Source organism: Populus euphratica, unplaced genomic scaffold, assembly GCF_000495115.2.
Source record: "Populus euphratica unplaced genomic scaffold, PopEup_1.0 scaffold1.1, whole genome shotgun sequence".
NCBI lineage: Eukaryota > Viridiplantae > Streptophyta > Magnoliopsida > Malpighiales > Salicaceae > Populus > Populus euphratica.
This window is the reverse complement of record NW_011499845.1, coordinates 7,145,556-7,169,775: the sequence shown is the minus strand read 5'-3', so window position 1 is coordinate 7,169,775 and position 24,220 is coordinate 7,145,556. Positions and strand designations below refer to the sequence as shown.

Here is a 24,220-nt window from a genome sequence, read left to right as displayed (position 1 = left end):
CTTCTTTATTGAAGAGGTTAATCATCCTTGCATTTCAAAACTCAGATTAATTATGAATCATAAAATTAGAGATTCGGAAAAATCCAGCCTCAATTTTAATCTTAATGTGCTGGCCTCGATCTGTTCTTCATTTTAGTAATAAAATTAGGTTAATCATCTCCAGACTTTCTGCAGCCTTTCCAAGAGAGCATTTCTCAACAGTCTCTTCTTCATTTTCTAGAGAGTTAGCTGTTTCTGCAATTGTGGTGTTGTTCCTGGATGCTTTTCTTCACAATCATTGTGATAAATTTATGAGACTTCTATGTGCCCGACAGCTTTCTGAACTTTATTGAAGCGTTTCTTCTACCTTATTTTATTGTCTCCACAGTTTCTAACATAGATCTTATCTGTTTTTCACTAAGGCCCATAAGAAGACTCAACCCAGCCATTAAGCTGGTTCATTCAAGTAGAGTGGTAACATAGGCCAGAAAGGTTGAATTCCTTGCTGACCTTCAGGGGCAACAAGGTATTGGCAGAGCAATAAAAGTAAAAAGTCGCTGGAAAGTGGTCAGGGAACCGGTGTTAACAAAATTTATGATGGTAATGGAACAGTTTAGATCTGGTGTAGGGGCAACAAAGTTGGACACGAGGAAATCAGTTCCAATCTATTGACCTTAAACCAGGCTAAATCCCAGGAATAACAAGCATATCAGTAGAATTTAACAAGGTATTCGTCTAGTACTAAAGGTTTTAACATGGGAGTGGTATTGATGAAGGACAAGTTTTGACTTGTGTCCCGCCAAAAACTTGTGGCAGCTAGGATTTTTTGGGGTGCTGTAGTAGCGGCGCTTTTAAACAAGAAAAAAGAAGAGAAGAACAAGAAGAAGAATAAGAGAAGGAGGAAACCTCTAGGCACCACGGATTCAAAATAACTCTAAAACTTTTATTCCATCCCTCAACTACAGCAAAAATAAGAGAACACAACTCCATTTATAGAGATGATGCATCCAAAATACAAAAAAATTGATAAAATATTTTAAATCGAAATTTTGTTTTTTGGTATTTCTTGAAAGCCTATTTCATTAAGGAATTCATCTTCCTAAGAGATATTACCATCTAGGAATCTTAGTATATTCATTCAAATGTTAATTAGGAGTTTTCAAATACTTGTAATTTTTCTTTTCTTATTTGATGTTCTATTTCCTACTTAGGTTAGAACCACAAGGATCTTTTGGTGCCTACAGGGGGGGTGTTCCAAGTTCTTTTTACTGTTGTGAGAAAGGATTCTGAAAAAATAAATAGCTACATTCATGGTCTGCTTTTTTGTTGGAACCATATTAAATGCTAAACAAAATCATCAAGATTTATATCATTCAAGAACATCAATGATGATATTTTTGGAAGCCTATATTTTCTACAAAATTCAAATAAAAAATGGCTGTACATAAACAGAGAAATTCGAAGCAAATAGAGCAGATTCTCTAGAAAGATCAACTTAAAACCTTGTGCTATCGATTGAGCAAACATCAATTTTACTGTCCCTTTCTAGTAGTGAGAAGGAAAAGTGTAGATATCTTACATGATTGCGATTGCATTAGATATGCTAGGGATAGAAGTCTGCAAGATTAAGTTGTGACTGAGGAATTTCTGACTTCAATCCAGCAATTCTCAAGGAGAACCCTTGGGAAGTGAATGTACTTGAAAGTTTTAGCAGAATCACTATAAATTCTCGAGTTTCATCTTCTCTACCCTCGACTCTATTTATTTTTGTGCTGCTTTGTTTGTTTATTCATGTAATCTTCTAATTGTCTTTTGAGCAAGTTTGACATATTGTTGAGCCTAATTTTTCTTAAGTTACCACTCATGCTACCTACTGGTATACTAGTTAACCTCTCTCTGTCTGTTTGAACTGTTTATGTGCCTATGGGAATCCCGGTTACATCTATATCTTTACACTTATATTTTGTTCAAAAGTTTTTTGTTTTACAGGTTTGAAATTTTAATTTCAGTCCAATTCACCTCTTCCCCCACTGAGACAGCATTCACACCTAAAACAAAATTCCCAATACTCATAAAACAAAACCTTAATCAATTGCAATTCCACACACATCAAACACTAACCCTAATTCCAGACTCAAATCTTAATTATTTAAATCTAAATCCTTTGTGGGACACATAACCACAGCTATATCCTATTTCAAAAGATAAAACTCCTAACTGGACTAGGACTAAATAAGAATAACAAACTAGACTTATCATAACTAATCCTAATTTGATTTGGATAGCAACTTAATAAATAGAAATAATAAATTAAAGAATAAGACTCCAATTCTCAAAATAAAGCCTCGTCTTTGGAGCTCTTTACAACCTTATTTCAAACCTATATACTCTAAACACTCGTTTACCACAAATCTTTAATGGGGCAAATCCAAAGTTTCCTACATTAAATTGTCATCAGAACTAAGTGATTCCTTCCCTCCCCTCTTGAACTTTGTTTCTAGCATATACCATATTCCTAGTCATCATCTTGAAATTTCCTCAGTTTGAAATGGTTCCTGAAGAATTTCAATTCTTCAAAGTCAAGGTTACATCAATAGAATCAACTATGGATGAGATAAAAACAAAATTGGCAAATAATGGATGAAATAACAAAACAAGAATGGACAAGCTATTGGTTGCAACATTTTAGAAGAAACTTCTTGTTGTGAAGTTTCACCACCTCCAGTGTTGCTAATATCTCTCCATATCATGAGGATCGCGAAGATTTGGACTTGAGGGCAAGTCCTCGTCAATCAAGGAAGATCGATGCACGAGCTCAAAACAAGTTGTCTAGGGAATCTAAATCTGAAGACCGTGTCTTTTTTGCCCAAATCCAAGACTTGGTAGATGAAGCAGCTGTTTTTATGTGTATTTCCAAAGGTAGAATCCTTGATAAGGACAATCAACAAGTTGTACAAACACATGATTTGCAGCATTTTCCTCTCAAATGCAAGCTTTTGATTTGACAGCAGCCATTTCGTTTCCTTTCCAAGAAAAGGGTATAAAAAGCTGCTTGATTATTTTTGTGTTATTGGTCTGTAATTGGGTATAGGAAGCAAATCAACACAATTTTGCTACCTTTTACATGTTGAAACCAATCAGATATTACTTAACTAACTTTGAAATTAAATATTTATAAAAATTAAAATATTTTATGTAATGCATGCTTAGTTGGAATCCAAAGACTAATAACTCCCTAAAAGAAAAATGGTAACATTTTTTTTTTTTACTCACAAGTTGAAATGGACCTTGGTAGTTAAGGTCAATCTAGTTAAGAAAAGCTCATGCTTGCCCAAGCTGAATGGCATGGTGCCATTTGCTTTCAATCTAATACTATATAAATCTATCAACTGTCCTCATACCATAGTACAGAAGCCTGTTGTATTTTCCAGAAATCATCAGACTATGCTGTACTAACTAAAAGTCATATTGATTTAGATTGTCAGTGGGGCATGGTGTACCATAACCAAATTTAAGAAAGGGGGGCCTCGAGTTGTTGAACGTATGGACACAAGAACAAGCAGCTGGGGTTCAGACTTGCGAGTTAAGACAATGACGAGAGCTCCCAGGGCTAACTGGTCCTAGCACGCTAGTGCACCCTTTCCTTACCTGTCGTGTCAATGCTAGGCTTTTGCCCGACCTAACTTCCATGTTGTCCCTGACTCACTCCCTCATACAGGACAAGATGACCAACTTCGTATGCCTTTAATTGTAGTTCCTATTTCTGCCATCTCACTTTACCTAAACTTTATATATTGGCGTTTATTTATTTATTCAAAGTGGTCCTTAAATAGAAGCAAAGAGAATTGGAGAAGGAAGAAAATAAAGGAAATGGAAAGCTAGAAGAACAATTGGGATGACTTCAGTCTCCATTCTCTCTAATCAACTACCAATAATCAAAATAAATTTTACTCAAGCATGACAATAGGTGCTCTTAAATATAAACCAAATACCCAAACAAAAAAGGAATAGAAATTTTAAATTGAAAAAAATGAATTTCGCTCCAACTAATAGGAAATAATTTGAATTGCCATATGATGACTTTAATATGACATTCACAAAGATTCCTAATAATTGATAAAAAAAAAACTTAATTAGGCAATAATCCTAGAATTACTGCTTCGTCCACCATGAGATAGGTATATCAATGTTGTGTATAGAACAAAATCACAAACATCACTGATTTCAGAATATCGGATTCAAATTGAAGTTTCTTTTATAGACATTAATGTAAACCTCACCTTGGTAGCTGATAGCTTATCCATACCTAGAAGATGTAAAATAAACTGTGTAGTTGACCCATTCACAATAAGCGTCAGAAATACGATTCCACCAGTGAAGAAAACAAACTGTAACAGTGGAGAATAAAGCATCAATCAAATTGCAAAAAATCAGTTACTCTATTAAATTTCTATATTCTTGAAATGGTCTGATGCCTATATTTGACAGAGGACTCGATATAAATTCAAGGAACAAATAAATAAAATAGTTTGTATATTCAACGAACTCACCAAGGTTCCTGTATCAGAACTGAGATAAACTGAGCTGTCACTAGTGCGCTGATACATACAAGTAAATATCATTAGAAGTAAATTACGGCACGAAAGAAGCTTAGATATGATAGAGAGCTTTATGGACACAATTTTCTTCAGAAAGCTTTGGATGGACATCAACCATCTATATGCTTGGAATAAATGTGTCATGTAAGTCATCTTAGGTCATGGGAGCTATGAAGAACCTTTTGTTTCAAAAACACACTCTGTGCTCGCGCATTTACAATCTCATGGTCAGTGAGGAATTTCAAACATAAACAAGGATCCAAAAGAATTAAATCAAAGAATGCATGGAGATATTATGTTACAGAAGCATGGAATAGAAAATTAAATAGCTAGGTGAATCAATGAAAACTTGCCTTAACAGATAATGCTTGCCTTAACAGATAAATCAATGAAAACTTGCCTTAACAGATAATGAAAGTGATAATGCAACAGCCCCTCGAAGACCTGACCATATGACAATGATAGCTTCCTTCCAATCCAAACCATAACCAAAATATCGTAAAATTGGATACAATGCTCCAACAACTATGAACCGGGATAGTAGCACAAAACTGTATAGAAGAAATAGGTAGCCCCATGTATGCGCTGAAAAAAGACCAAGACACGTGTATATTGACCTTTAAAAAAATATGAATAGTGCTGGACATAATAAAAAAAAAATTTGAAAGTCTTTACTAACTAATGTGGCACCTCGTGGTGAGTGTTATATCACTTTTTTTAAACCATCACATTAAATGCCAAAAACTGCATCGCTCTTCATATCCTTAGCTTTACACTTAAAAAGATCTAGTAATAATGCATCACTAACAAGAATCCATGATTATCAGACTTGTTACCATTATAATAACAGAGAATTAATAAAATTCAGATATGCATCAGAGTATCAGACATAAAAGACTCGTATATTCTTAAATCTAGTCCTACCAAATTGCTTGGAACAGAAACTTGGGCACCTAACCATTGAGCCAGGTCAGTTATAAAAACTTGAACTGGTAAAGTAATTGACCAAGGGAGACCAGTTAGGAAATTGACCTGATGAACCCCATACATGTTGAAACAGGTCAGTCCAAGCCATTACACTCATTGATGTCATGGAAGGTAGCATTTGAACCCAAGACCAAATGGTATTACTATCACATTCATGAGCAGGCAAAGATGATCTTGTTTATTCAATTATAGCAACATATGCATATCACATGTTGCTAAATTCATATAATCAAAAATTTCCTAATTATGACCAAAATATATAGTAAGGAATTTTATTTCAAAAAAATTAATAGCGTAATGATTGATAATCAAATATCCCACACATTTGACATTCAAAAATTCCAAAAATAAAATAAGCAAAAATAAAACTATATATTTTTTGTCCCCTACCATTTGCTATTTTTTTATTTCAATGCTTCACCTTTAATTTTATCTATTTGAGTTACCAAAATTTTATTTTATTTTATTTTTATTTGGCACTCTAAATTCCATCCTTTAAATCCAGTCTTCCAAAGCCACAAGGTATACCAGGCTGATTTTGGCTGACTTCTAAGGCTTTGAGCCTTGATCAATCAACCCTAAAGGTCCTGTATTGCTTGGTGGACTTTAAGTGAACTTCCAACCATGTTAGCTTATCAAAAAGGGTCTTCAAGAACCTTATGACCTTTTGGGTGGGTTTTCACATGTTCACAATGGCCTTCCACCAACAGCTCAAGTGCGTGGGACCTGGGACCCGTAATATATTCCATAACATTTATCAATGTTAATGAAATTCGAATCAATCTGTAATATCAGAATTTAAAGAAGAAGAATATCTAAGAAAACTAAAAAGGGATGAGGAACCATAGGAGATTAAATCTAGGTTAACTTATGTATATGCAACTCAAGGGTGTACAAGGCTATGATAAATTTTATGTTGCTTCAAGGCTATTTATACACAAAACATGCACTAAATAGGAATATAATTACAATCTCATGGGTTGAACCTCAAGTCATTCTCATAATTATTAGATAGTTTTCTAAGTAAATTAGTAATATTTCAACAACTAATAAACATATAACCAATACATAAAATGCAAAACCTTCTCTTCTACATTACCGACCCTTTTGAACTAGCTCAAGGCTAGCTACCAGTAAATCACAGTATGCAAGTTGTATATCAGTCATGCATGAGTTTTGTTGTAAAAGGAAACAGTGTATTGTATACATGTAGGGATGTGTAGTTTAAAAGTGAAAATACCATGTCTATGAAAAGTATTGCCACTGCTCAGAACACCTTCTGCTATAACAACACCACTGCAAAGGAAAAAGAGCATCAGACTTTAATGAATCTCGCAATTAATTATGAATACTATACTCTAAAATAGCAACAAGATAGAAGCCAAAAAATATACAACAACAACAACAATTACAAGCAGAATAGCTCAAGTCAAAGTAATTGAATGGTATGCCTCATCAGTTAGTGTGATCCCCAATGACAACGGTTTAGTATTGAACTGAAAAGGTATATGATGACTCTGACAATCTCATGGCTCAGTTAAATGGATAGTCTCCACTGGATGTTATAGTTTCCTTTATCTCCCTCAGCCAAAAAGACAAGTATTCTTTAGCAAATAAACATTTTCGGAATTAACAATCAACAATGATAACTTTTTGTAAAGGCTAAAGTCTCATTCTACGTGGAATAGGCATTAGGCAGAAAAGATGCAATGTACTTAAAGGATTTTTCTTCTTCTGATAATTGAACATAAAAGACAAAATTCAAATTTAATTCAACAATTCAATCATCCAAAGCATAGAGCATACTGCTCCCCTTTGTTGAGCTGATTGGCAGTCCTTTATGTTCTTTTTTACCTAATGTAGTTATTAAATATCGCAAACACAACAAACATTCTCCGCTAATCTCATTCCCAGACTGGAAAGAAAGTGTGGATTAAAGGGCTTGTGCATCACGATTTTCATATCGGTTTTATGATGTCAACTAGTTTCATCAACACCTTGTGGTTTTATTTATGCTTTTCCTGTCTCAATAACATAATCATTGACATCTAACAAAAAATAAATTTAGACTTTAAATCCATCCAAGCATACATGAAGTATAGCTACAGCTTAAGGATATGGTAAACTGATTTATTACCTTAAGATGAAAATCAATGTATTTGCAATATAAGCAACCATTTCCCTGGAAAGAAAAAAAATTATGTGAAATGGATTAAACATGCAATCTTGTTGGAAAGTTCCATTCATATGATAACAAGAAATTTATTCATTAGGATTATCAATCCCACTCATGTTCTGGCATCAGCAGATGCCTATATTACTTTCAGGTTTCCTTTCAGAATGTATCTGTTATCTTCAGTTTCTGCAGTGACTGTCAGAAATTTAAAACTGTCTTGGCTCTAATTAGGAAAAAGGTTATATTAGTAGCAGCAAGCAATAAATAAACCATCTGTTGATTTTAAAAGTGTAGCATCTCAGGTCTTTTGCAGTCCGCCTCAAACAAACATATTTGAAAATATTAAGAGCCCATGTAAATACATCCACTATGCTCTTGCGATATACTAATGCACCATTTCTCCTATGAATATATAATATCTCAAAATATACTCGTAGAAGTTAAGAGAGATAATTCTTGTCACTCTATTTATCCTTTCTTAAGATTGAAAGTGTACTGTCAGATTCGCTACCTAGATTCTTTAATCTTCAGCAAATTTCTACTTTTGTCTTTCTCATCTCCTACCTCACCTTTTCAACGGTGTTAAAATAATTTAATCTATTAAAGAGTGGTGAATCAATGTTTAAAAGCAAACACATGCAGACCAAGTACAAGATATAGTTTTCTACAAGATAATCTCCCCAAAAAATATTTAACTTGAATTAATAATCCAAACTTTTACTATATGCTAAAACCAAACTCATCATGTGAGGTAAATGGTTTCTAATGGATTAACACAACAGTTTCTCGTCATTTTTTCTTTCTTAAGGAACATAATCATCAAAAAAGACATGCATTACTTTGACCCTTGTAGCCTTTAAATAGAGAGAGAGACTGCTTAGATGAAACAAATGAGCATTAAGCATACCAAAAATGATGCAAGCTCTGTTGGCCATCACCCTTGAAAGCAGTCCTGGCTACTGCAGCATAAAACCTGTCCAGTGATATATCAAGAGATACCATTTCTCCAAGTTGCTAAGAAACTATTCATAATTTATCAACTTACATTCCCAAAGTCATCACTGCCAAAACGCCAGAAACAGCAGCACCCTCTTGAGCCTACCAAATAAAAATGCAATTTCAGTTTCTTATGCCAAAAAGACGGGAAATGATTTTGATAACTGGTCATAAGTTTGTAAAGCCACTATCAGCAATTACATTTTCAACTGTATTTTGATAACGGATGAGCAGGATAAACATGCTGAATAACACCAATGAATAAGATGGCCATGAGAATTATAAACATTGATCACTATAAATTTATCAAGATTACACAACAACAATCACGCCCTACTCCCAAACTTGTTGGGGTTGGCTATATGGATCCTTTCGCAACATTCCATGTGATCATACACCAAATCCGCCTCAAGATTGAAAGATCTTAAATCCCTTGACACGATCCACAAAACACCAGCCTGAAATTAAATTTCTCATTGAAAGCATTTCTTACTTCAGATAGAAAATCAAGCACCGATATAATTTGTTTCATGGAGAAACTTTGCAACAAAATAAAACAAGCACCATAAACAAGCACCATTGAAATGGCTCACTTTGCAACAAAATAAAACAAGCACCATTGAAATGGCTCCATCCTTATGAAACTTCCTGAACATTGAATCTTGAAATGGAAAGCTAGTTAAAATCAAGCTAAGCAATGAACAACGAGATCAATTTTGAAGCATCATAAGGATTAACGGATGCTGGAACCTATCCTTAGCCAAAAGATAAAAGAGATAAGAAACAATAAAACCAGCCAAAAATCTGAACAGGGATTGAAGACCAACCATAGTCACAGACAGAGAAACAGAGGAGGAGAAAAGGTAATGACCAAGTAGACATCAAATCCATCACTGGATGCAAAACTCAAGCTTTCCGATAGACATTATTCTGTCATTTGCAATTTGAAATAAATGACCTTGTGATGCACCCATTAGAATGGCAGACTCCAAAAAATGTTCGCTAATATATTTTGCAAATATGGTGACTAACACTTAACTAGCCATTCAGACAAAGAATAGATAAATTTAAAAGGAGTCCTGAGTAGGAAAGAAACATACAGTGAAGTAAGTAACGTAGCTCACAGCTAGTGTCAGCGCAATCTCTATCACTGTGTCATTGAAGATGAACCCGAGCCACAAAACAGATGCAATTCCAAAAGCAATACCAATGCCTACACTGGATCAAGAAAAGGTTTTCATTTCAAGAGTGAAATCCTTCATTCAGTGCATATTAAAAGTAATTGATACTTACGCTCCAAGCGAAACTTGAGTTAGAAATTTGATTATGGCACCCGGGCTAAAGCTCTCCCCAAGGACCATCCGATAGAATAGCTGATAGACCACAATTGCTGTCCTGGACATAGAAATTAAAGGCAATTGAAGATGACTGAAGATAAGAATGACAATGAGACTGTATTTTTCACAGACACATTTATTCTTAGTTTGCTGGTTTCAACTGGTCAGATTTGTCAAATTATCTATACAGAATGTCAGGTACAAGAAAAAAAGAAAAGAAAAAAATTAAATACCCATCGTTCATCAGGGATTCTCCTTCGATTATTGTACTCAATTTTTTGCTTGCACCAAGCTCTTTCAACAGAGCAACAACAGCCACAGGATCAGTAGCACTCAGAAGTCCCCCGAGCAACAAAGAGGTTGTCCAACTCCAGTTATATGGGAAAATGAGCTGCAGCATTAAATGGCACAGTAATTTTACAATAAGCGGGCTAAATTGCACAGTATTTTCATAACAAGCAGAGTATAGCATATTAAGAAAACTGTAGTCTTGGAGGGTACCTTCAAAGCACATCCAAGACAACATGTCGAAATTAGAACTCCAGGAACAGCAAGTAGAAGCATTTGCCCCATGCACCTCTACAGAAAAATTGCCAAAAAGCAGCTGGTTCATTCAAACCACAAAAAAGAAAAACCTAAATTGACAGACATGTAGCTAAACTTCGGTGGCAAATAATCAACAGAATCAACAGAATTTTTATTAGGAAATTAAAACTACATGAGGTGTGGAAGGAACCAAACCAATTAATAAGGAGATAAAACAAAGGGCCAAAAGAAACTACATGCATGCATGTAAATGTAGTATAATACTGCCAAATAATGTTTGATTTCAAGTCTGGCCATTAATATTATTTATCAATCCGTAATCTTAATTGGAAATTTTTCCTCGGGGTACAAAACATTAGAAACCAAAATAAACTTATCTAACACGGGGGATTTCATTAATTCAGCGAAGTTATACTTTTTGTCCTCATGTTGTATGATCAAATATGAAGTACAACGCATCGAACCCTAAACGAAAGCAACCAACTTTCTTTTCTGCAACTTCAAAACCATTAGACTCGTACTTAACCTCTTGATCACTCACGAAAAAGTGTCTGCTGAAGTTGTAGAAGTAATACTTTAAAGAGAGTGAAAGAAACCTTAATTTGGTGGATTTCCATTGAAAAGGAACTCTCGAAAAGAAGGGCAGGAAGGAAAACAGCCAGTAAAAGGTCAGGATCAATATGTGCCCCTGCATCATTCAATTACAATTAGGGAACATCAACTAAACTATTATCATAAATAATAGGCTGCCAAGGCTCTAATAAAATGAACTTACAGAGCCGAATTCCATCCCCAATCCTTCCCAGTTGATGACTGGTACCATATTCTGCACAGCCAAGTGATTACAATTATAACAATAATAAATCGAGAACGAGAAAAGAAAAGGCTATGATTGGTACTACCGTACTCACAACAGCATTTAATTACCTAAGGATCCAAGAGCAATGCCGACGACGAGAAGAGCAACAGTGTAAGGGACTCGGGTGCCTCTCAACACGTGCCTGCACGCAATCCCAATCAGCAGACTGACAGCAGACTGAACCCAAAGCGCAATCCCAATCAGCAGACTGAACCCAAAGAAAAGCACAGTGTCCGTTGGATTCCATTCATCTGAAGCAGCAGATGAAGAAGAAGAGGACTCCCATATTCTGTAAGGTAAATCTAATCCATTTTCTACCGCACTCTCCATTCAATTACTTGCTCCTCCACTGAAACTGGTTTTGGTAGAGGTAGAGAATCCTGACTCTTTTCTTCTCTGTTCGAAGGAGGTTCGAAGGAGGTTGGATATGCTCGTGTGCAGCCCAAGCGTTCAGGCAGCGAATAGGGAGGATATGCGAAAAGGGAGGATACGATACGGTCAACCGCGCGATGATGATATGATGAGGCGGTGACTCGTTTTTTTAATTTCTAGTTGACGACATCACCTCTTTTTTGTTTTTTTATTTATATAAATATCCGGATCAGTTTACATTCATCATCATTAATTTCACAATCCATTAATATCCTATAAACTTAATAAACATATAAAATATATAGGATAACAAATATGCATATAAAAACTTAAATCTGAAGGGAAAAAGACAAACTCCTCTTACTATTAGGTCAAGATCCTCAATGTTGCCTTCGTTACTTTGATTTGATAGATTATTTTAATTTGGTGGTCACCAGCTTTTTTAATTTATTTTTATTTTTAATTATTATTAATATTTTAATTATTGTTTTATAAAAAAAATAATTTATCCTTGAATAATTAACAGCTCGAATATCCTTATGTTAGTGAAAGGACCTGCGGGTTAAAATTATTTCTTGCACAATCTAGAAATAAAAAAATTATTTTAATAAATAAATTTAATAAATATAATAGGATAAATATTTCATGTAGAAATATCAAATATTTTAATATATATTTATCACTTAATTTTTTTAGTTTTATATGTAATTATCATTAATGATTTCATATAAATTTTTTTATTACACTTAATTTTTAATTAAAAAACATATAAATAAAACTTGCATGTCTTATTTACTTTATTGAAAAAAATTTAACAATGACAATATAGCGCATGTAAAGTAGCCAGGATGAACCGCCCGTGGCGAAAAACCATTTTCTACCGGGGATCTGAATTACGAATCTTGAAATGTTAAATAATGCCACCGCACAATGAAATATTTTTAATTTGGGATAGATAAGGGTAAATAGAATACAATAAAAATATTATAGTATTTTATAAACCATACAAATAACTTAAAAGTATAAATATTTATTTCAAAGATCCCATGACGATAAATTAAAACAACGCCGCCGCACAATGTACTGTTATCACCGATCAACCAACAAAAACAGCCCAATTTTTGTCTTCTAAACAGTAACTATGGATCCATAATAAGAAACATGAACTTGAACATGTATAGTATACTTGACCTGAAAAAATACATCGTATACATTGAAAATTAGAATTAAAATAAAAAAACTAAAATTAATTGGAACGTAGAGCAGCGCAAGCCATGCGAAAAAAGGATGGTTACCTTGAAGAACTAGAGCTGTCATCAAGGGTAGAAAGGAAACTTGAAGAAAAAAAGGAGGCAAAATTATTAAAATCTCTCATAAGCCACGACCTAAAACTTGCTGCGATTCCAGGTGCCTGTGATTTTTTGAGGGTTTTAAGGCGTCTCTCATTTTTTAAACGTAATTAAGCATGAAGATGGGCCAATAAATCCAAGCTATGTTTTGAAATGTACTCACAAATTATATATAGATTTTTTAACGTATTTTTTTAATTTAGAAAATCTAAATTAAAATATAAAAATCTATACATATATATAATTAAATAAATTAATAACTACGTAGATAAATAAATAAATAATTATTAATGATATTTAAAAGTAAAACTTGATAAATTAAGAGAAATATAGACTAAAATATTTAATTTTAAAAGTTAAGGTATTTACTTGGTTATATTTATTAAATTTATTTTTTATTCAAGTAAATAATAATATAAATATATATAAATTAAATCAATCAAATAAAATAAGTGAGAGAAAAAATCAAGTAAATAAAAAAATAAAATTTTACACGGCACCAATAATACGTGATAGAATGCTGCGTAAAAACCCAGAAATTTTAGATAAATACTTAATTTGTTAATGTTAATGTTAAAGTCAACAAAGTAATGGCCTTCCATTTCTATATCCGCTTCCACTGCTCTTCCCTTCCTTCATCTGCCATGCATGCTCTTTCTGATCATAATACAAGCAGGGCATCACACTTTCTGAAGGTTTGTTTCTCTCTTTATACATCGTTTGAAACAATGTTTGGTTTCAGACTTACTCGATGGGTTTTTTTCTTTTTATGTATTTAATTTCACTTCTCTGTTGGTGGATTCATATTTAGTTATGTTTTCCTGCCGTGTACAGTGACATCCTCTCTCGGGTTGGATAGATAATTTCTAGTTTTTACAAGATATGAGTATGAATAACGATAAAGATGACAATGTTTTTAGGTTAAATTAGGTTTATATGCAGTATTTTCTTTTTCAATGGTGGAAAAATGGGAGAATTCTTTGTGATTCTTGTTGTTGCTGCTTTCATGATAAGTTGCGGAGGTCAAGTCCAGTCAGATGTATCTGATCATCGCTATAAAGCTGGAGATCTGTTCCCTTGCTACGCGAGGGCAACTGGTCCATATCACAATCCCAGGTACATGTCTCAATCTCTACATCAAGGAATCTTAATTGCCTTATTTTACTTAACATGCATGCACTACATATTTGTTCTCCATGTATGTAGATCTTTTGTTTTGTATGTTCTTAATTTGGATCCCTAATGTTTTAGAACTTAACCGTTTAGTGCATTCATGCATTTCCTTTGTGAATATTGGTTTGAGCTGATTGCTTGTAAATCTGGAGATTTCATATTCCTTTTCAGTTGACTATTAAATACATATTTAATACTCCAATTTTTTTCCGGAAAAAGAATGTGTTTTTATGCATATCATGCCATTCAATTATGTAGAATTCATTTCTTAAAAAAAAAAAAAACAAGTGATTAACCATCCCTATTTTATTATGCTGGAAGACAAACAACGAGGTAGTATTCTCTATTCAAAAATTTGTGGATATTTACTTGTCTTTCTGATGAACTTATTGGATTGAGTTTTCCTTGCAGCTCTTTGCTTGTTTCATATTTAATAACGCCTTATTAATTTATATTTGCTAATAGTACACTGCATTTCTTACTTTTATGATGTAGTGACATATATGGCTACTATGATCTTCCATTCTGTCACCCACATTTCATCTTCATCTGCACTGATGTTCTTTAGTTTTGACCTTATCTTCTATCAATCTTTGTCATGTGTTGGTGTCTAGTCTATAATGGCTGGTCAATCCTAATGACGCAGGTTTTGTCAATGAGAAGAAGTAAACTCTACGTGACATATTGATTGGGGATCAATATTTGACTTCTCCATATAAACTTGAATTCCTAGTAAATGAAGATTCTGAAGTTGTGTGCGAAAAGAACTTGACAAAGGAAAAAGTTTTGAAGTTCCAAGATGCAGTTGCGAAGGACTATTACATTCAAATTTACTGTGATGGCATGTCAATTTGGACGTTTATAGGAAAAATGGACACCAAAAAGAATAGATATTTTCTCTACATGGATTTTGATTTCAACATATATTACAATAAGGAACATCTCTGATCGAGATCTCTGCTTAAACTGACCTTTCTGATTGTGTGGAACTGATTGAGGAAAGGGAAGTTCACATGAAAATGAAATATACTGTGACGTGGAAGGAAACTAGCAGCCCTTTTAAGAAAATGATGAAAGTACTTTGGTGATTCCTCACTGCCATATATCTGGGAGATCCATTGGTTTTCAATCTTAAATTCATGTGTTACTATTTTCTTCCTAACTGGTCAGATTTCGATGTATTACTTGTGAATCCTTAAGAAAGATCTTGAGCAAGAATATCGTGAATCTGTCTACCTAAAGTTCAAACTATTTTTTTTTTAAATTCATTTTTTCCTTTGGATTATTGAACTCTCTTACATGCCTTTCCATGATGAGGAGTTATTTGACAACCAAGACAAGACGGGATAAAGTTTATCCATGGTGATGTGCTCCGATACCCATACTACAAGTCATTGTTGCTGCTGCTGTCGGTTCTGGAACTCAGTTGTTTACCCTGCATGTCCATGCTTTGAAATTACTCACCCTGTATTCTCTAATTTGATTAAATTATCTTAAATGATTATTTTATGCTACATCATTAATCTCAAATAATTTACCTTGATATTACTTAAAATTATTGTAAAATCTCATATGTGGACTCAATCAAGTGTAACTTTTTAAAATTTTGATTTTGAAGGATGAAATTGTAAAAAAATATTAATAGAAAAAACTTACCAAAAAAACAATGAAGATAAAATTTTATAGAAAAAAAAAAACCAAGGATGATGAAATTTATTAAAAAATTAAAAAAATAATCTAAAATAAAATAAATAATAACTAAAAGAATGAAGATTAAATTTAAATGATAAAAAAATTATAAGAGGAAAAATTAAAAAAATATATGGAATATGATAGATTATTTATAGATCTATATATTTAAAAATGACATGATAGATTATTTATAAATTAAAAAATAGTAAGAGGGTGACATTAAAAATCACTTGTAATTTTATAACTTATTCCAAAATAAAATAAAAATAATAAAAAAATAGATATCAAACATGAAGGAAAAAAAACTAGCAGGGATTGCTCTGAAATTTTGCATAGGTGACACAAATTTTTTGAAGAGAGGAAAGGAAAAGAAAGATCTTTGCTCCAATCCAGCAATACTTCGTCTATATGTGTTATATCATTGTATAAAGGATATTAAAATCTTCCTAACGCTATATTAGAAAACTATTTTTTATAGCTAGACAACTTTATATGAACCACTTAAATGATGTAAGAGTCACCAATATATAGCTTGTATGTTACACATGCTAAAAAATTTTCTAAAATTAATATTAAATATATAATAATTACAATAACACTACTAAGAAACCTCATCTACAACAAAACCAATAAAAAAATAATGAAAACATTCTTATAAAAGATTATTTTATTTTCAAGAGCGTCAAAATAGATGCACCATACTCAATAAAAAAAAAAGTACCTAAACATCTTGAGCCTAAAGCATAATTTTTTTTTAATCCAAGGCTATAACAATGATTTTACTGTACAAAAAAAAGAAAAATGTCAAATTTAACCCCACATTGATAAAAACAATTATGTAACGGTACTTTCTCGGCCCAATGCCCAAGCCATTTTCTTGCAAGGCCGATTGCACACCTTCACTATTACAATGAATAGTCAGTTGTGTTTAGAGCACATGAACCTCTAAGAGAGTTGATGTTTGGATAATAAAGTAATACTTCTGAACTTAAGGCTGGGATCAACTGATCAAATGCCAGATCCAGAGAAAAACGAGGAAATATGCTTAAGATGGGTCCTACTGAATTAAATCATCACGACATATGGCACCAGCTAGTATTATCACTAGCCTACCCAAAGTTCAAATAATTTTTGGGAGCTTAGCAGTAAAAGCAATCCATTGCTTTGCCACTGAGCTGCAGTGTTTCCACTTTCCATAATCACCTTCGTTTATTCACCGGAATAATGGCTTCCTTCTGTTGAGCGGAATGAATGGCCTTAAATGTGATTGAAGGTGAGAAACATGACACAGAAACTCTCATCACAAGTGACAAAAGCAAAGTTCAGGAATCAACTCATGCTCCTTGAGCTGTTTTATTATATTTATATATAATATCGACAGAAATTTTTGTCAATTGTTCAACAAGTGAACAAATTGCCCTTTCGATTCTCATTCTCATCTTTCAGTGTTGAGTAACTCCCAGGAATTCAAGATCACTATTTATCGGGGAAAGGATTGCTCATCCACGTGAAATATAGACATTTTACATCTTGTTTACAACGGTTCCTTGTATGCAAAACACTTAAAATAAAATAAAATAAAATAAAAAACCCAAAAGTCACATAATTTAAACAATTACAACAGAAATGGCAGACAAGGCAAACTAAGAAGCATGATGGAACGACAGCGTACGAGGCGAATCAATTCTTCCCACCAATTCATCTTCAGCATCAGATTCATCACTGTAATTATCAATGATACGAGTCTCATTTGTGCCTGTACTCTGCCGTGGGGGAGCATGAGTTTTTCCAATCAACTTTCTCACTTCAAGACTCTTCCTAGCATAAGTAGCTTCTTCTGATGGGGCACCAACTTGCTGGCACGATGCGGTTCTTAAAACTGACAAGCTGTGTGATCGCTTGACTTGGCTACCAGAAAAGCTGTGGGCATGCCTCCGCATGTCAACCTTATGAAATGAAACAAGAAGCCAGAAATTCAAAATAATCAGGACCTAAAATAGTGAAGTTCCATTATCAAGAAATATGATGAATTCTAATGGCCACAAGCCATGATTTGGAGCTCCCTCTTTATATATTTTCATAGCATGGAGGCACAATGAACTATATCAAATGGCTACACGAAAGATTAAATTGTTAAACAATAAAGTCCCTGAGCCTGAGTTATTCAATATAAAAATTCTAGCATTTTTTGCAATGATCCCAAGGAGGAGCTTTGCAACATATCTTTGCAGATAGATGTATAGTGAACATACCATGCTGCCAAATATGCTTAGCTGCATTGCTCTCACAGACAAGCTATTTTCTGATCGACTAGTCCCTACACCGTTCTGTTCACGTTCCCTTGGTTTGTAAAAATTTTCAGGCCAGCTCATAAGACCACCATGCTCTCTAGTGAAATATCTGTGGGGGTGATCACCCAATACCAATGATGATGATCCTCTCCTCAAAGCACCATCCCCTTCAAATGCTGCAATATCAAAAATGATTACCCTTGCTCTTGCCTCAACTTGATACCGGGATCCTTGATGAGAGAAACTGGCTGCTTGGGCACCTGTAAACCAAAATGCCAGTGACCTGGTTAAACCAAGATGCCAGTGACCTGGTTTAAATGCCTTCTAATTGCCACAATCAACAACCAAAAAGGGCATGGTTGAATAAGACTAGTTTAACACACCAACAATCTATGTCCACATAATGGTCAAGTAACATATGATTAACAGTAGACGATTTATGTATTCAAATGCAAATTCATCAAATACTCCCATTCATCATTTCACTCAGGATCAATCAATTAAGTTGTCAACAAAAACTAAATCTAGTATAGTCAAAACTATACCAAAGTTGTAAAAGAGTGTTATATATATAATCATGAAAAGAACTAAAGTGTGGAGGTCATTGAAAAGAATAGAAAGAGTGCTAATATAACCATTTTGTTTTTGGGTGGTATAGTGCTATAATGTTTTCTTTTTTCTTTTTTCCCGTATATCCTATATATAGATCGTTTCGAATAGTTTGATAGTACTCTACTTAGTATTTGTCTTTTAAATTTTAAATATATTTTGTTTATATATTTAAGCATGTTTTGGTTGAATCAAATTTCAGTAGAAGTTCGTGCATTTATTTATATATTTATGGATTTTCATGGATGCACAGATGATGTTGACATTATGAACATAAAAAAAAAAGCATCTGCATTAATGTATTTAATATTCATTTTGGACCAATTTAAAAGAAAATTAGAACAAAAACTACATTTTTTGGAGGAAAAAAAACTGACTCAAGTAAGAAATTCCAGACAAATTCAAAGACTAATTTTGACATTATCCTGAGTGAAATATATTCCTATTTCCAGCAGTGGCTTGGTGATTGGTACCCAGAGGGCTCATTGAGAAAGTACCATGTTTGATGAGAAAGTGTTTGAGCCATGATAGGCTATTGGGTTTGGGTTGTGACTAGACCTCTAGTTCTCCTGTGTACCAAAAAAAGGAATTTGTTTGATGGTTCAAGAGAGTGTATGCCTCTGTCTATCAGTGTCATTGTGGTTGTCCCAGGGACCAAAGTAACAGAGAGGTCCAAGTGTAACAGACGCACTTGAAGGTCAGCGGCTGTTTTGCAATTTTTCCATAACTAAAAACAAATCCGTTAACTTTGAAACAAACTGAGCATAAATTACCTGACATCCCTATCTTTTGAAAGCTTTGATTTCCTTGTGGAGGCAAAAGTACTGCAGGCGATGCAATCAATTCATCTTGGAAACCATGGGCTTTTATGAATCCTTCTAATAGAAAGCCAATAGAATGATGAGGTATTTCTATAGTTTCTCCCCTGAGGTATGTGGTCATCACTGACCTTTCTGCTACAAGGGCTCTCAACTCTTGCATTGGCATTTTTTCAAATACTTGAGGAAGCAAGAGTTTCGCAATAACGATTGCACTTTCCTGCAACACCACACAAGAAAAGGAAAGAGGAATAAAGCTTCAAGTAAAGATCAATAATCATACTCAGCATACCTCAAGTAACTTTACCCTCTTCCAAAGTAGGCGGACATTAAGAGGCAACTAGATTATGTGGATTGGGGAAACATCCAATTCTTGACTCATTCAAAATATTAACCAGAGTGAGTAATTTCATTAATGGAGGAGAAATGTGCTGAATCTAAACCAAAAATGTATAATTATACCTGCCAAAGGAAATCCTCAATTGCAGGGTCCGACCCTAGCAGAGAAAGCATATTCTCGCTTTCAATAAAAAAGCAGAATACCACAGAATCTGTTATTATGTCACATATGCAGCGTTTCCCAACTAGCAGTTCGTACAGGCCTAGTGTACTCCCATGAGTAAACGTTGGATGCAATGAGTGTTTGCTCCTAACACTCTTGCTTGTCCACTGCCAAACAATGATTTTCTCACAGGTAAATTGTGATGTGTTTGTTCCCAAGGAAAATAATAGTACTTCTGACTAATTTCTCAAATCCAAAATTTCTGATATAAATGTTATTTACCTTGACAACACCACTGGAAATAAGCCAGACACCATTGGGCTTGGAGCCTTCTTTGTAAAGGGGCACACCACGTGGTTTCATTATTTCTTTGGAAGAACGTTCAAGGGGTTCACGCACAATAGAAGGAAGGGCCTCCAACAGAGGATGGACACTAATCAAGTCAGTTATTTTGGGAAGCATTACTAAAGGAGGATTCCTTAGAAATCTTTTCAAGTCAGTCTGCATTAGAAGATTAAAACATTTTAACTCGAATTTACAAAAACTGAAGTGCATTGACCAGAGATCATAGAATTGGTAAAGGATGAAACCAAAATCACCTGGACAGCATCATGAAGATGAAGCATTTCCTTTTCTTCCAATAACCCAACCTTCTCAAGATTTTGGACGTAATCAATTAAATGGTTCAGCACTGAATATGTTGCTTGTCTTGTTTTCACAACACGCAAAACCTGAAAAAGTATTTAATAATTAACTGTGCTCTAACATCCCCTGATTTAGACGCTATATCTACAATAAACTATATGAATGAAACAAACCTGATGACCCACCAACCTAGGTTAATCAATTACTACCAGAATCCATTATACCTGAACAAATATACAGGGACAGTTAAACTTACAAACCTGAGGAAATGTAACACGGACATCTTCCAAGAACTTTCTTGCTTCTTCTCCTTCTGCATTACTTTCATTAATGACTAAAGAAGCAATACCACTGTCACCTAGAAGTATAAGAAAGGGAGAAGTCAAACTTCTCACAGAATTCTACACTATATACATGGAAAACAGTTATGCTCTTTCAAAAGGAAATAAATGTCACTTTACTGGAAGCCACCGAGAATCAGGTTGTTATCAGAAACATTTTTAAAGTGGTAAGAAGATGTTTGACCCAAGGGAAAATATCTTCCCATATACATTACGACACAGAAGAAAAAAAACTATATTGTAGGAATCATGTCTGAGTCTAACTACCTATTACTTGTCATACCTAAATCAAGATCATCATTTACTATTATCCAGGTATTGCAGGGCATCTCAGAGCCTCTACAAATTGGACTTTCCAATTCATCCAAGAAACAGCAGAGAGAAAATTAAGGGACAGGGAGAGGGAGAGGGAGAGGGAGAGGGATAAGATGAGAAGAGAGAAGAGTGGACAAACAGAGATTTTGGAAGCAATTAGAAGCCTCAATGTTCAAAAGTCAAACAATCATCAATAGCAAACTTGACTGCTATGGCTAATAGGGTGTTCTTCCGCACTACAAATGCATTCAGAAGGAAGAAGAATTCTTTGCCCAGGTTGGAATAGAACGGCATAATAGATCAAGTCAAGGAACTGAAATTGAACTTCTAATTCTATTATTCTTCCTAGAATAAATATACTAAAACCTTTTGATGGTTCCTAATTATTTATTTTATTCCTGTCAAAGAACCATTTCAACCCAATAACTTAAGTTGTTAGGTGAGGTCCAAGAATATTTTTATATTAATCTCTAGCACATTCTTTCAAGTGAAAGCCTTTTGAATTTAAAACTTGCACAAGTCTAGACTACCTTGTTATTAATTTTTATTAATTAGAATGAGAGTGGTGAGATTTAAACTCATTACCACTTGGTCAACAAGTCTTTGATATCATGTCAAAGAACCATCTCCATCTAATAATTTAAACTGTAAGTGAGGTCCAAGAATAGTTTTATATTACTCTCTACCAATCCTAAAGGAATTTCATCAAAGCTAGACTCAAGATAAACCAAAAGGAATAGAACAGTATAATAAAACCCAAGTCAAGGAGCTGAAATGAAATTTCTAATTATAGTTTCTATTATTCCTCCTACAAAAAATATCCTCAAATTCATTTGGCTGTTCCTATTTATTTCCTTTTTCCCAATGCAATTTGATTTCAAAGAGTTATACTGCAGATAAACCAATAGCTCAGAATCCACAAAAGAAGTCCTCTCCAGTGCAGGTTGCATTAGAATAGAGACAACCTCATGAAATTAGTCAAAAAAGAAAAAATCTACCATTAGAATAAGCAGCAATCTCAACATGAACTATCACTTAAATTTTATCTTTGTGCCACGGAAGAATATTAGATGTTGACATGTGATCGCCTGCTGGAAACTAAAAGGCAAAGTAGGATTAAGAGATTGAAATGTTCTACATCTTGCCTAAGAAAGAGCTACCAGACTAACTTACATGTATTCTAAGTTCTTCTCCAAAGCACACATTTACCAATAAAATCCCAGTTTCCTTGTCTTTTCTTTTTTCAAGAAAAACCGAGACATGCTTTTAATGTCAGTATATGTAATCATAAAACAATCAGAAAAGGAGCCAGGAAGAATTCAGTTTTGACGAAAACAGAATCTGTCAATAAATAAAGCCATAAGACTAGCTTCAACACCGTGAAAATACACCTAATACATTGTCAGATATGTAAACTCTAAAGCAAATATTTAAGAAGCAAGTGCAATGTAGACCACAAATCAACAGTGTGCCACTTTCAATGATATTATGTAAACTCTAAAGCAAATATTTAAGAAGCAAGTGCAATGTAGACCACAAATCAACAGTGTGCCACTTTCAATGATATTATGTAAACTCTAAAGCAAATATTTAAGAAGCAAGTGCAATGTAGACCACAAATCAACAGTGTGCCACTTTCAATGATATTATGTAAACTCTAAAGCAAATATTTAAGAAGCAAGTGCAATGTAGACCACAAATCAACAGTGTGCCACTTTCAATGATATTATGTAAACTCTAAAGCAAATATTTAAGAAGCAAGTGCAATGTAGACCACAAATCAACAGTGTGCCACTTTCAATGATATTATGTAAACTCTAAAGCAAATATTTAAGAAGCAAGTGCAATGTAGACCACAAATCAACAGTGTGCCACTTTCAATGATATTATGTAAACTCTAAAGCAAATATTTAAGAAGCAAGTGCAATGTAGACCACAAATCAACAGTGTGCCACTTTCAATGATATTATGTAAACTCTAAAGCAAATATTTAAGAAGCAAGTGCAATGTAGACCACAAATCAACAGTGTGCCACTTTCAATGATATTATGTAAACTCTAAAGCAAATATTTAAGAAGCAAGTGCAATGTAGACCACAAATCAACAGTGTGCCACTTTCAATGATATTATGTAAACTCTAAAGCAAATATTTAAGAAGCAAGTGCAATGTAGACCACAAATCAACAGTGTGCCACTTTCAATGATATTATGTAAACTCTAAAGCAAATATTTAAGAAGCAAGTGCAATGTAGACCACAAATCAACAGTGTGCCACTTTCAATGATATTATGTAAACTCTAAAGCAAATATTTAAGAAGCAAGTGCAATGTAGACCACAAATCAACAGTGTGCCACTTTCAATGATATTATGTAAACTCTAAAGCAAATATTTAAGAAGCAAGTGCAATGTAGACCACAAATCAACAGTGTGCCACTTTCAATGATATTATGTAAACTCTAAAAAAGTTTCTACAACAGAACTTTGATGCATTGATGACAATAGCATCTTCTTTGTAGATCCGCTAGGTAACATAACAAGCTTTCATGTGGATTTATAAACTCGCAACCTTTGCTTAGTGGAGCTGATGGTCCTTTCAATTATTGATGGATTTATTGATTGATGCAATGCATGTTT

The 24,220-nt window shown here is 33.8% G+C and overlaps 3 protein-coding genes and 1 pseudogene across 7 annotated transcripts in view; 1 reads left to right on the top strand and 3 right to left on the bottom strand.

The window, feature by feature from the left end:
* Positions 1 to 24,220, bottom strand: part of LOC105125895 (sodium/hydrogen exchanger 8-like) — a 44,831-nt gene that overhangs the window by 9,207 nt on the left and 11,404 nt on the right. The gene's annotated exons all lie outside the window — the stretch shown is intronic.
* On the bottom strand, positions 2,518 to 11,305 carry LOC105125873 (sodium/hydrogen exchanger 8-like). Of its 2 annotated transcripts, XM_011026526.1 has the most exons (13): positions 11,216 to 11,305; positions 10,575 to 10,677; positions 10,307 to 10,464; positions 10,030 to 10,131; positions 9,837 to 9,954; positions 8,786 to 8,838; positions 8,648 to 8,713; positions 7,702 to 7,746; positions 6,805 to 6,860; positions 4,978 to 5,162; positions 4,530 to 4,577; positions 4,260 to 4,367; positions 2,518 to 3,002 (listed from the first exon to the last, which is right to left on the bottom strand). In XM_011026526.1, exons 2-13 carry the CDS (start codon positions 10,644 to 10,646, stop codon positions 2,772 to 2,774), a joined length of 1,242 nt encoding a protein of 413 aa, XP_011024828.1. In that variant the 5' UTR covers positions 10,647 to 10,677; positions 11,216 to 11,305; the 3' UTR covers positions 2,518 to 2,771. The 2 variants fall into 2 exon arrangements, with proteins under 2 accessions (XP_011024828.1, XP_011024836.1); XM_011026534.1 differs by lacking the exons at positions 10,575 to 10,677; positions 11,216 to 11,305 and having other exon boundaries at positions 10,030 to 10,126; positions 10,307 to 10,398.
* Positions 13,889 to 24,220, top strand: part of LOC105125915 (transmembrane 9 superfamily member 2-like) — a 29,104-nt pseudogene continuing 18,772 nt past the window's right edge.
* On the bottom strand, positions 17,439 to 20,230 carry LOC105125884 (sodium/hydrogen exchanger 7-like). The gene is made up of 3 exons (XM_011026547.1): positions 19,738 to 20,230; positions 18,317 to 18,615; positions 17,439 to 18,010 (listed from the first exon to the last, which is right to left on the bottom strand). Exons 1-3 carry the CDS (start codon positions 19,949 to 19,951, stop codon positions 17,708 to 17,710), a joined length of 816 nt encoding a protein of 271 aa, XP_011024849.1. The 5' UTR covers positions 19,952 to 20,230; the 3' UTR covers positions 17,439 to 17,707.

Coding starts and splice junctions, on each gene's coding strand:
- LOC105125873 (XM_011026526.1), bottom strand. CDS start 10,646: ATGGGGCAAATGCTTCTACTTGCTGTTCCTGGAGTTCTAATTTCGACA. Junction 10,465..10,574: donor GTCTTGGATGTGCTTTGAAG/GTACCCTCCAAG, acceptor TTAATGCTGCAG/CTCATTTTCCCATATAACTG. Junction 8,839..9,836: donor GCTACGTTACTTACTTCACT/GTATGTTTCTTT, acceptor TTTATTTGGTAG/GCTCAAGAGGGTGCTGCTGT.
- LOC105125884 (XM_011026547.1), bottom strand. CDS start 19,951: ATGCCAATGCAAGAGTTGAGAGCCCTTGTAGCAGAAAGGTCAGTGATG. Junction 18,616..19,737: donor TCAAAAGATAGGGATGTCAG/GTAATTTATGCT, acceptor TTTGGTTTACAG/GTGCCCAAGCAGCCAGTTTC. Junction 18,011..18,316: donor TAAGCATATTTGGCAGCATG/GTATGTTCACTA, acceptor TCATTTCATAAG/GTTGACATGCGGAGGCATGC.